At 40.0% G+C, this 11,170-nt stretch overlaps 2 protein-coding genes across 6 annotated transcripts; one reads left to right on the forward strand and one right to left on the reverse strand.

The window, feature by feature from the left end:
- Positions 1 to 262: 262 nt before the first annotated feature.
- On the reverse strand, positions 263 to 4,394 carry nudt22 (nudix (nucleoside diphosphate linked moiety X)-type motif 22). Its single transcript, XM_019253484.2, has 7 exons — positions 4,281 to 4,394; positions 2,851 to 3,003; positions 2,149 to 2,686; positions 1,954 to 2,073; positions 1,009 to 1,106; positions 615 to 708; positions 263 to 449 (listed from the first exon to the last, which is right to left on the reverse strand). The coding sequence occupies exons 2-7, from the start codon at positions 2,937 to 2,939 to the stop codon at positions 294 to 296; spliced, it is 1,095 nt and encodes a 364-aa protein (XP_019109029.2). The 5' UTR covers positions 2,940 to 3,003; positions 4,281 to 4,394; the 3' UTR covers positions 263 to 293.
- A 444-nt stretch (positions 4,395 to 4,838) lies between these two features.
- dnajc4 (DnaJ (Hsp40) homolog, subfamily C, member 4) lies at positions 4,839 to 11,042 on the forward strand. 5 transcript variants are annotated; one of them, XM_027281794.1, is made up of 9 exons: positions 4,855 to 4,943; positions 5,421 to 5,490; positions 6,233 to 6,336; positions 6,504 to 6,594; positions 6,928 to 7,109; positions 7,544 to 7,711; positions 8,119 to 8,205; positions 8,296 to 8,437; positions 8,807 to 11,042. In XM_027281794.1, the coding sequence occupies exons 3-8, from the start codon at positions 6,245 to 6,247 to the stop codon at positions 8,390 to 8,392; spliced, it is 717 nt and encodes a 238-aa protein (XP_027137595.1). In that variant the 5' UTR covers positions 4,855 to 4,943; positions 5,421 to 5,490; positions 6,233 to 6,244; the 3' UTR covers positions 8,393 to 8,437; positions 8,807 to 11,042. The 5 variants fall into 5 exon arrangements, with proteins under 5 accessions (XP_010737493.3, XP_027137595.1, XP_010737492.3 ...); XM_010739191.3 differs by having other exon boundaries at positions 4,839 to 4,897; positions 8,296 to 11,042; XM_010739190.3 differs by having other exon boundaries at positions 8,296 to 11,042.
- Positions 11,043 to 11,170: the final 128 nt, after the last annotated feature.

The following is an 11,170-nucleotide window of genomic DNA, read 5'->3' on the forward strand; positions in this document are numbered from 1 at the left end:
TGTCATTTAAGTCTTATAAGTATAAGTTGCACTCGATGCTTTGGCCAATCAGTTTTGTAGTATTTCAATCATTTTGACACTGAGAATCAGGTCACTTTTCAAGATTTTTATTCAAAATATTTTTTAGAAATTGTGTTTTTACTACAGTATTACAACTCCTGAAAAATATACAGTATTTTGCACAGTTTTAACAACAGTACTGGTCTGAGAGTGTTTAAGTCAAAGAATATGTGTATATATGTGTGTATATGTGTGTATGTGTGTATGTATGTATGTATGTATGTGATCATCTGTCATCCGTCCTCTGATACGATCAGCTGAGTGTCATGTGGTCTTTTCTGACATCGCTGTCCGTCAGGCTTCACTGCCTGATAAAGCAGCACGGCTCCTTTAGCTGAAGGACACAGCTCCGACCACAGAGGGCTGCTTCTGTCCAACTGCAACACCTCCTACAAACAGACAACACAAAAACAGTCTTAACAATTCTCAGATATATGAAAATAGAGATATTTACCATCATTTGAACTACATCCTGTTGTATGCTGTACATTCCCCCTAATTCAGCTACCAAACCAAGCAAGCTCATTGTACATCAGTGACAATAGATTACTCACTGCTGTGCTGAGGAAGACGATATCTGTGGATTCATTGGCCTCTGCTCCTCCTTTCCAGTACAACTTTCTGACTTCATCAGACATCAACGAACAACTGAGGACACAGATATAAAAGACTAGATATTATATATTATATAGCCATTATATTTATCTTTATAAGGAAATTCTAGGCAAACTCGCAACCTTTCTCTGCAAATATCTCACACCATCTAATCATCAAAGACTACAGCAGATATACGTATCGGCTGCCAGGTCACAGAGTCACAGGTAATATAAAGACAATTATAAACTATTCTAATTTTTTTTAATCATCATTTTCTTGAGTAACTTTTAATGACTCCATCATGAGAATCACAGGTGAATGACAAAACAGGGATTAAAACTGAACGAGTACCTGACGTAGAACTCAGCACTCGGTCTGCCAGCGCTGGTGTGATTCAGAGCGACACCCATGAGGACAGGTTGTCCGAGGGAGCTCAGAGGAATATTCACCTGTGGATGGAAAGTGGGGAGAAGGGATGAAGAAAGTGAGAGATTAAATTAAAATAATTTGTAACCTGAACATCAGTCTTAGCTCTCTGTTCTTTATAACAACTGGTCATGTTCAAATGCTGACTGAACCCTGCCAGTGTTCCCCAGGACTAATTAACTAACTAAAATGCTTTAATTTAAATGAACATTCTGCACATGGAAGTGCATTTTTTCACAATTGTTTTACTGTTTTTAGTGAGTCTTTTGAGTTTAAGACTTCTTAATTTATCACTGATGGACAGAAACAGTCTGACCTTTAACCTGTTCAGACTAGCACTGGAACAATTCATCGATTACTCGAAACAAAATTATCCTCAACCATAATGATAAATGAATTGTCTAAATTCATATAATCAACAAAAAATCTTCCCTGTTTCAGCTTCCGTAATATCTATAAATAAACATCTGCATCTGAATACTAAATTTACATGAAAGCTGAGATTGCAGCTTCCCAAATGTGAGAATTTGATGCTTTTCTTTGTCTTATGTGACAGTAAATGGAATATCTTTGACCTTTGGACAAAATTAGTGATTTGAAGATATCTGGGAACCTGTGAATGACATTTTTACTATTATCTGACATTTCTTAGTCTACATGATTGACCACTAATTGATTGATTGATCAAACTGATTGCTGCTGGGGAGCAAATCACAGAGAGAGACAGGAAAAGACTCCAAAAAATGGTCAAGTGGGCCTGTAAAGAATAATTAACATTTCAATCATCTGCACTTTCTTCATGCTAAGCATTAGTTGGTTGAATCAATTTGGCATGAAGTAAGTTTACAGTGGTTTTGCAGACCACCTCACCTCGTCCCTGATCTCAGCGCACACGGACGAGAACAGCTCTGAGACGACAGGCCTCTGTTGCATCATGTCCACCCTGATCTGCTCCTCACACACCTCCCGGCCCAGACGTTCACACACTACCTGAGGAAGGCAGCAATGATGTAAATAACACATCAAGCAAGTAAGTGACACTTCATTCACTTTATTTCTCCTCACCTTTGGCTCTGGGTGACCTCCGGGGATGTCCAGGAGCCCCCCTGCCTCTGCCACCTTCTGGCTCCTCCTGATGAACACTACCTTACTGTCATCTGTACACACAACGCCACCCACACCCAGCGGCTGAGCCAGCAGTGCCAGAGGATCATTGAACTCGACCTCTCCAAGCTGACGGAGCTCCGTCACTTGACACGACCAGTTTGTTCCCAGGTAGTCCTTGTAGCATGTCAGGCCTAGTCTCAGAGTGAGGAGCGGTGCAGCCTCTTGATGATCTGTATTTTCTGCCTGATCCACAGGAATGTGACAACTGTTTTGAGCAGCAAAATCACTGGTACACTCCACTTTTTGATCCTCTGCACGGTCTACGAGTGAACGAGTGCAGGATGGGTGTTTGGGAGAAACAGAGGATGATGATGCCAAGCAGAAAGAGTGCAGTCTGAATTTGGACCCATTGAAAAGCCACGGCTCCTTGGACACCCGCTCTGTCCACACCTCCTCTATTTGACGCTCCAGAGCTGGATCTGTCTTTCTGTTAAAGCTGGGAAGAGCGACAGGAAGTGAAACACACTTTTCAGGTCACCACAATTACTTTAATTACTTAATGTATGATGTGCTTCACCTCTGTCACCTTGGGTTAAGGCATTATGTTGTTCAGTAGAAAGGCCTTATAATAACAGTGAAGTGTATGGGTCAGAGGTCTACCTTTCAGAGAGCTCCACTTGTACTTGAGACTCCAGCAGCCCACTCCAGGCCGCACAGTGCAGCAGCACAGACACCTCAGAGTCCATCATCTCACACTGTGGAGTGTCATTGGTATCTTCACTTATTTCTCCACTCAGTGACGCTGTCGCAGATCTGAAAACCACACAGAAAAATAGCAACAGCAGGTGTTATTAAGTAAATAAATAAAATCCACAGGAAGGAGACAGAAACTGTAAACCGTGTACACGTCAGGGAATATAGATTCTTTGACCTCTCCATCCTCTGCTCAAACACAATAAAGAACACACAAATTCAATTTTCAGGGATCACATATTTAGCCTTTTAATGCACACAAAGGGACTTTTAGAAGCCCTTTAAAAGTCATATCCCACCTACACAAGTGTTCTCACTTCATCTACCTGATCCACCTGTTCATATTATATTAAGGCTTAAAGTACAGGTGGGTGCTGTCACAGATGGTTTGTTTGAACACAGTGGGATTGTGAAGGCTGACTCCACTATCTAAAGAGTCATTTTGGTCCCTTTCCCACCAAATAAAAGTATAAGCATGATGTAAGTTTCCATGTTTCGAACAGTTTGTCAGGTTTGGAGAGGTTTTCAATGTCACTCCATCTCTGCTTCTAAGTAAAAGCAAACAAATAGGAGAGTCGAAAACTCAATACTAGCCACCGGTGTTTCGGTTTAACGAGTGACCATGTTAACTGGAGACAGTTAGCCGTGGTTGTCATGGTTACTAGAGCTGTTGAAAGATGAAGAATTATACGTAGCTGTCAACCAACACGCCAAAAACTAGTCAGGGATGTTTCTGTCACTGTAACATTAATAACACAATTAAAGAAACAAACCAAGAGAGGTTCTTCCTGTTTCAACACCTGTCGTAACTACGACAACCACGTACGATAACTGTCACATTCGGCGGTTAACACGGTCGCTCGTTAAACCAAAACACCGGCTGTAGACGTGACGTGTAGACGTGGCGTTTATTTTGATTGAAGAAAATATTAAAACACTTTTTTTAAAGTTATTTTAGCGTCAGTGTATCACCTTCATTTATAAAATAAGAGGTGTTTCCTTTGAAAGAAAAAACATAAACACATAAAATAAAAAAATGATCTATTTCCTTATTTTTTTCAAAGCTACAGAGAGCTTAAAGACTTATGAACTAAACTAATGCTTCAGGTTACAGTGGCTTGAGTTGGCTTCAATGTTGTGAACTGTTCAGACTTTTAACAGGTCGAAGTGACAACTTCAGTTTGAGTTCATCCTCGAGCTGGACACAGACAGAAACACGTACACTTCGTGCAAATCACACACATTATTATTATGTAAAGTGATAACACCACCAGTCATTTGTAACGAGTAAACTAAAGCAGCCTGGACAGCCATCATACTGTGTTATTTTGTCTTACCTTCCGAGGTGGAAGCGTTTGCAAGAGAGCAGCTTCTTCCTCTTTATTTGACTGATGGCAAAATGTGTTCATCATCACCACCCAGTGACCGAGAGTCCGGACTGCAGGTGAAACACTGCACAGACAGCTGTGTAAAATGTGTGTTTCTTTATGCGCATGTGATGTTTTATATTCAACATATGGCCTGGTAAGTCTCGGGCCGTTGCATTAATCCTGTATTTCATCATTGAAGGTGAAAACAGCAACAACGGGGCTAAAAATCTGCAGAAACGATGCATGTGCAGGGGCGTGTCAAACTACCTAAAATCAACAACAACTTCCGGTTACAATCTAAACAATAATCCTGGGTTATGTGCTACAGTTAAACAGCACTGTTTACTATTGTAATAAATCATATAATTATTATTCATATAAATTACATTTTAATATTAGGCTTATTTTGTGCCATAAAAGTCAGATAACATAATTATATTTTTATATTTCATTATTTTGTCTACTTTTTTTAAACTGGATTTTAGTAGCACGACGTGTCACCACAGTACGGTGCTTTTATTTTGAAGGGGAACACTCGCAGTATCCGGTGTTCCTCCGGCTAGCTTGCCTAGCTGAGTGTTTGTGTAAGTGCTCAACAGAAACAGCTTGTTATGAAACTGAGCTCTGCGGGTATGACCCCTTTCTCTGTTTAAATGCTGGCTTTATATATATTTTTTATCATGTTTAATTCGTGTTCTTAATCTTTTATCCAACACCGCTAATTAAATCGGTAGCACAGAAATGCTAACTTAATGCAGCGGCTAGGTAAGTTAGCAGCACAAAGTGTTCCTGTTTGCTGTGTCTGCTCTTTAATTGACTCTTTATTTCATTTAATCATCCATGTGCAAACACAGAAGTCACCGTGTTTCTGGTGGTGCAGCTGATGAAAGTCATTTTTAATTCAAAGCATGTCAAACTTATTGCACAGAAATAACAACAAAGCTGCACGATGTCAAAGTAAATGACAAGTTTTATGTATTAACATGTAATAAGTGTTAATAAGAGAGTCCTGGGGTCAGCTGGCAGTGTTGTTTGTTTGTAGTGTTGTTGGTAAAGTCCTCCTTCTAAAAATATTTCACTCCTCTCGTCCTCTGTTGTTGTCCTAAGTCAGGTCACGTGTGAACAGATGAGAGGACCTCTGCTGACCACATCAGTTTCAATGGAAACACACTGAAAGGTGAATAATAGTAACCACTTTGACCATCAGCAGTCTGTGTCTTTATGTGAATATCATCAATATGTTTCTCAAGCTGAATGGCTGTGATTGACAGCTCTATAATTAAACAGGATCAGGAGCAAATTTCAGTAACATATAGGCAATGGGTAGTGTCACTGTTTCTCAAACTATGGTACAAGTACCACTGGTGGTACGTGACCTCCCTGAATTAAATTAATTTAAAAACACAATATACTATCAAAATACTACAAAGTCTCTAATACAAATAAACTATGGGATCACTTGAATGTAATTTAAAGTAAGTTTTGCATTTCCTGAAATGTTTGGTCATCATCCTGCTACGTAGTCACACTCTTGTCGGTTGTGCACATACATGAGCTCAAATGTGACAAAAAAATAAATAGTAAGCAGTGAAATAAGTAGTTCAAAGACTCAGGAAATAGACTCAGGAATAGAAGTGTGGATCAGGACTAAATGAGCTCTGGTTCTTGAACCGGTTTCAACAATAAACAATCTTCTCAGCTGAAACGGGTCGGTCTACGCTGCTTTATATTAACATCAGTCATTATGATGGTACTTTGAAAGCCCAATATTTTCTAAGGTGGTATGCAGTGTGAAAAGTGTGAGAAACACTTGGTTATATTGAATGTAAATTTCAGATTTCAGATGTCTTCCTGCGCTTCTCCTGTAATCGTCTGTCTTTGTATCATTGCTGATGTTGACATCTGTCTTCTCTGCACAGAAATTTGCCATCATGCAGTTGGAGGCTCAGTTGCGTCTATGTCAAAGTTGTCTTTGGTGCTGCAAGAGTGGGCTGCGCCTGCTCTCCCAAAGTTATGCACACAGGTATACTTATGTGTTTAGTGTGTGTGTGTGTGTGTGTGTGTGTGTGTGTGTGTGTGTTGAATTTAATCAGAATATCTCAAAACAACTTGGTGATCATGTTTATGTACTCTGCTTTGTACAGGTCTGTGTGCCTGTTTGGTTTTGACTCCTTTGCTTTGTCACCACAGAAAAGCTGTGAACTACTACGATCTCTTGGGAGTCAAGTCCGATGCCAGCATGGATGAAATTAAAAATGCATTTTTTGACAAATCTAAGAAGGTAGGGTCCTAATTTGTTACCAAACTGTGCATTTACTGAGAAATGTCTGACCACATGAGGGCAGCCTTTCACAGCCTACTTTGTATTTTTTAAACTGTTCCCACAGTGGGCGTCCTGACTGTTTGTTTTCATTTTGTGGCTCTTAGTGTAAAGAAGGATGTGCATGTGTATTTACCTTGTGGTTCTGGTATGATTGAGGAATGACACTACTCACCCTGTAGAGAAAAACTCATGGTTCTGTGCAGGCTATACAGATTTATGCATTTTTTTGAACAGAGAAACTATATTTTGTGTGTTGTGTGCGTTACTATAATTGACCCACTCCTCATGCAGCTGCACCCAGACAGCGATCCATCCAACCCAACACTGCACGGTCAGTTTGTGGAACTAAACGAGGCCTATCGAGTGCTGAGCAAGGACCTGAGCAGGAAGGAGTACGATGTCAAAATTAGACATCCATACAGTGGAGGCCAGGCCTTCAGATCTACCTCCAGTCACACCAACTACAGAGCCAGGTGAAGATTCACACAATCTGTTTTGTCTTTCGTAACTTGACCTTCCGTCAGACTCTTTAAAAAAAGACAATTGTCTGATGTTCATAGTTGTAATCCAAGTTAGGATTAGGTATAGTGTCTTCTTGCTGTAACACTATCATTGGGCATGATATTCCTGTAAAGATTTATTAACTGAAAGCAGTGCTGTAATGCTGAATGCCAAGTAAAAAGTAAAAAATTCACCTCTGTACTTTCCCAAAGAAGGAAAATTTCCCCTGCAATTATTGGCAGAAAAACAATCTTTGATGCAGCCACTGCATAGTTTGATGTTTCAAGTTCTGTTCAACCTTGTGCACAAATCTAGAAACTTGTGCTTTCAATGTTGTGTCTACACAAAGGATTAACTAGTTTTCGGACCATATCTCATGATCCTTCTTCAACTACTTTACCATCAGCACGGATACTCAGGAGAGTATGCGTTACTGGGAGCAGTTTCGACAGCCTTATGGACAGGAGATCACGCCAGAGGAGAAGCAGAGGAGAAGGAAAAGGGAATTCCGCTTGGTGGGATACTGCGTCATCGGCATGGTGCTCAGCATCGGGGTGCATGTAATTTTCTTCAGGTAAGAAAAACAGCATGTTTCTGACTGTCGTTTTTTTAATCAACTAAAGTCTCGATTGGTTTTAACTGTGTTCCCTCTGCAGCTATCTTGTCTCCCGAGTTCATGTTTCTTTTTGCGGTACACTCACATCGGGGTGAATGGAATTGTTTGTGGACGTGTCTCTGTGCCATGTGTCCTGCCACCACCTCATGACTTGTGTCCTTGGCTTTGTTTTCACACACGGACTCTGTGCCACTTGTGTTAATGGGGATTCACATCTTTGTGATCTGCAGAGCTGTTTTAACAGCTGCACAAACTCATAAATACAGCCGGGCATTCAGAGCGCCTGCTGAGCAGCGAGTTTTTAGGTTAAGCAAACTTATTCTGTGAAGGGTGTCTTAACTCAAACGTTTCCTCGACTCTTTCAGAAAACTGGAAGACGTTCACAATAACTTCATGGACAAAAAAGACAAAGCTATCGCAGAAATTTACAACGAATCCAAAGAGAGGGCCAGGTGAGTGCAGCTGTGAATTAACATGTGTTTTTCTTCAGTCCGATGGCACATTTGGTTTGTAGTATTAAATCTTTTTGGATTGTTTTCCAGGGCCAACGGTTTTAAGAAACAGACAGAAATCCTGCGGCAGAAGCGCGCTGAGTTTTTGGAGAAATACAAATTGCGCAGCGATGGAGAGGACAAGTAGGAGAGTTTGAACTGCCGGCAAGTGGATGGCGGCAGACTGAATGTGGTACAAGTTTTAGGATTTTTAAGTTTTTTTGTTGACGTTTGTGCTCACTTGAAGATGCATGGGTGTTATGAGGGACGGTTTCATCTGGTCATACACATAGTGTTTCTTCATGAGCAAGCTGGACTGTGTACAGACTGGACTGGTTTATAGTTGGTAGAATATTTGAAGTGATGAAACTTGATGAAAATGCCTCTTAAGAACTGTCCTCAGCCTCATTTCTGTGTTAGTGTCACACAACATGAGGGGCTCACAGATCAGTGAATTGCTGCCAAAAGACAGACGGTTGTAATGTCAGTATGTTTGAAGTCAAAAGAAGCTTTTATATTTATTATAATCATTTTGCACACATGAACTCTCTAACGTTCTCAGGTTTCATCAGCCTGTTCGGGGAGATGATTGAGGAGAGAGCTTCGGTAATAATGGTTTCACAGTAGTGGTCCAAGTGCTCATCGTTCTCTCCGTTGAGTGTGAGTGTTACTGTAGAGCGGCTGCACTGGCATTTAGAGCCAACGTGAAATAAAAGGTTAATTCACTTGAAATGTATATAAATCTTTATTATGACTTTAAAAGAGTGACACTTCCACAAATGTGGGAGTTTAAGAGAAAAATTATTCATATTTATGGTTGAAAGTTCCTCCAGAATCAACATTTACCATATTACCTTTCGGTTTTTTAGGATTTTAGAGATTGTTTTTCTACTTTTGCCTGCCTTTCCTCTGTCCCTGAAGGGATGTCAAAGGGAAATGATTAAAAGATCAGCTTGTCCTCATCAATCATTACTTCCCGTTTGTTTTGTCTCTCGTTCACATACGCTTTGGTTCTGGTTTTGTGATAAAGAAGAGACGACAGATACACCATTTCAAACATTCAGACTTCCTTCTATAGTTTTTCTTACATTCAACTGAAGATTATTTTATAAAGAAATCACATTAAAAGTTTATAAAGCATTTTGCTACAGTAATTTCCACTCGCTGGCCTAGAGGCTCAGACATCCAGATGTATGACGGTTGCCTTTTAATGAGCAACCGCACAGACACTTCAGTATTGTTATAATTAGCTAATTATTTATCTGCCCTACTTCAGAATTCGGTAGATTATTTTCCATTATCTCATTGGCCAAAGAGTGAATTTGAACCTGTAATCTCATTTGGAGCTCCAGATGTGACTTTACAGACACAGCACATAGCAACATAGTTTATTTGCATATTTACATTCACATGAAAGTTATGAAACAATTCAGAAAAACATCCAGGGTGCACATGATGGTGACATCATGGAAAAGAGGGTTGATTTAGTTTGTTTTTTTCTCTTTCCTTCACTGCCACTGTCCTGAGACTTTGAGACTTCAGCAGGAGATAACACATCTCTGCATAGCTTATAGACACCCTTACCCTCATGTGGTGTGTCATAACCCAAACACACCATAATGACTGAGATTCTGGTGTCGGCATGCCTAAAACACAGATGCACACACACTAATGGAAGACAGCCCTCATGAGAGAGGCAGTACACAAGAACACAAGAAAACCAGCTGTGGAGACAGTTTTAATTGACTTTTATCTTCAGTTCAATGAGCTGCAGAGGGAAAGTCAAATCAGGCCCTCTGATTTCTATATGATCATTATATACACACTCATATTTTTCAATAAAATATTGACTCTGACCTTTGCACATTCTTTATCATTTTGGTTTTTCATGCACTTCATTTCATGGGTTTATCTCCTAGGATGTTTCCAGACAGGACAGACAGACAGACAGAAGAAGAAGTCAAAGTGGGGAAAAGTGTAAATAATAAAATGAACAATGGCTGAATTCCATTGAGCTGCTTCAGTTTGAGCTGAATGAAGAAAGTTGACAGAGACAAGATTCATGAGGCTTTATTTTCCATATAACTGAATTATTTGCTTGTCTTGTTGGAGATTAGAGGTCTGTGTCAAGGATAAAGTAAGGATGTGTTACAGAGGTTTTGAAAGGTCCCAAAAAAGATTTAAAGAGTCATAAAAAAATAATCCTCTGAGGAGGAGCAGAGTTTAGGTGATAGAGCTCATTCTTTTTCAAGAGATAAACCAGAGTTGGCTCTGGAGCCAAACTGAAGACAAGGCGACTCAACTTTTTTTTAATACACCAGCTGGCCTGTTCTACTCCCACTCCTAGAAACAATGGTACCAGTACTTTTTACTTTGGTTCCTATATATTTGGATTTTCTAATCGCCAGATTCGCACATCCGGACGCCATCTTAGTTCATGCCGGCGCCATAACTTACAATAGTCTTACTACAGTCTCCACCTTCTGAGTGGGATTTCCCTGCGCATCTATACTGTTATATCAGCGGCATGGAGCCTGATCCAGGACCTGCAACACTTCTTAGGCCCAAGTTTAAGGCCTTCACACAAATTTTCAGTGCTGTGAGCGTCAAAGGACCACTGCTGCCATTTTGGCTCTGTAGATCTTTTTGAGGGTTTCCATCCGTACAACTCTTTGACATTATTTCCCAAACTAAGATTAAATGTTATGTTTGATTATGAAATATAATGGAGCATATAAAGTGAGCTTTGATATGCTCCAATACATTTTGAATCACATTACATGGCTTCTAACATACAACATACACACGATCATACAATATATAGTCTTGTGTCACCTTTAAAGTGTTGTGTAACACACAGTGTGTTTATGTTTTCTAGAACAGTCTGTGGACAAACACATTCTTTTAGATTTTGTACCACCTTTCC

Source organism: Larimichthys crocea, chromosome I (assembly GCF_000972845.2).
Source record: "Larimichthys crocea isolate SSNF chromosome I, L_crocea_2.0, whole genome shotgun sequence".
In the NCBI taxonomy this organism is placed as follows: domain Eukaryota; kingdom Metazoa; phylum Chordata; class Actinopteri; family Sciaenidae; genus Larimichthys; species Larimichthys crocea.

Excerpts from the sequence above, each read along its gene's own strand:
- dnajc4 (XM_010739191.3), top strand. The coding sequence starts at position 6,245 with ATGCAGTTGGAGGCTCAGTTGCGTCTATGTCAAAGTTGTCTTTGGTGC. Across the intron at positions 7,110-7,543 it reads CACACCAACTACAGAGCCAG|CACGGATACTCAGGAGAGTA; the intron begins GTGAAGATTCAC and ends CTTTACCATCAG. Across the intron at positions 8,206-8,295 it reads GAATCCAAAGAGAGGGCCAG|GGCCAACGGTTTTAAGAAAC; the intron begins GTGAGTGCAGCT and ends ATTGTTTTCCAG.
- nudt22 (XM_019253484.2), bottom strand. The coding sequence starts at position 2,939 with ATGATGGACTCTGAGGTGTCTGTGCTGCTGCACTGTGCGGCCTGGAGT. Across the intron at positions 709-1,008 it reads AGTGCTGAGTTCTACGTCAG|TTGTTCGTTGATGTCTGATG; the intron begins GTACTCGTTCAG and ends CTGTGTCCTCAG. Across the intron at positions 450-614 it reads TCGTCTTCCTCAGCACAGCA|GAGGTGTTGCAGTTGGACAG; the intron begins GTGAGTAATCTA and ends GTCTGTTTGTAG.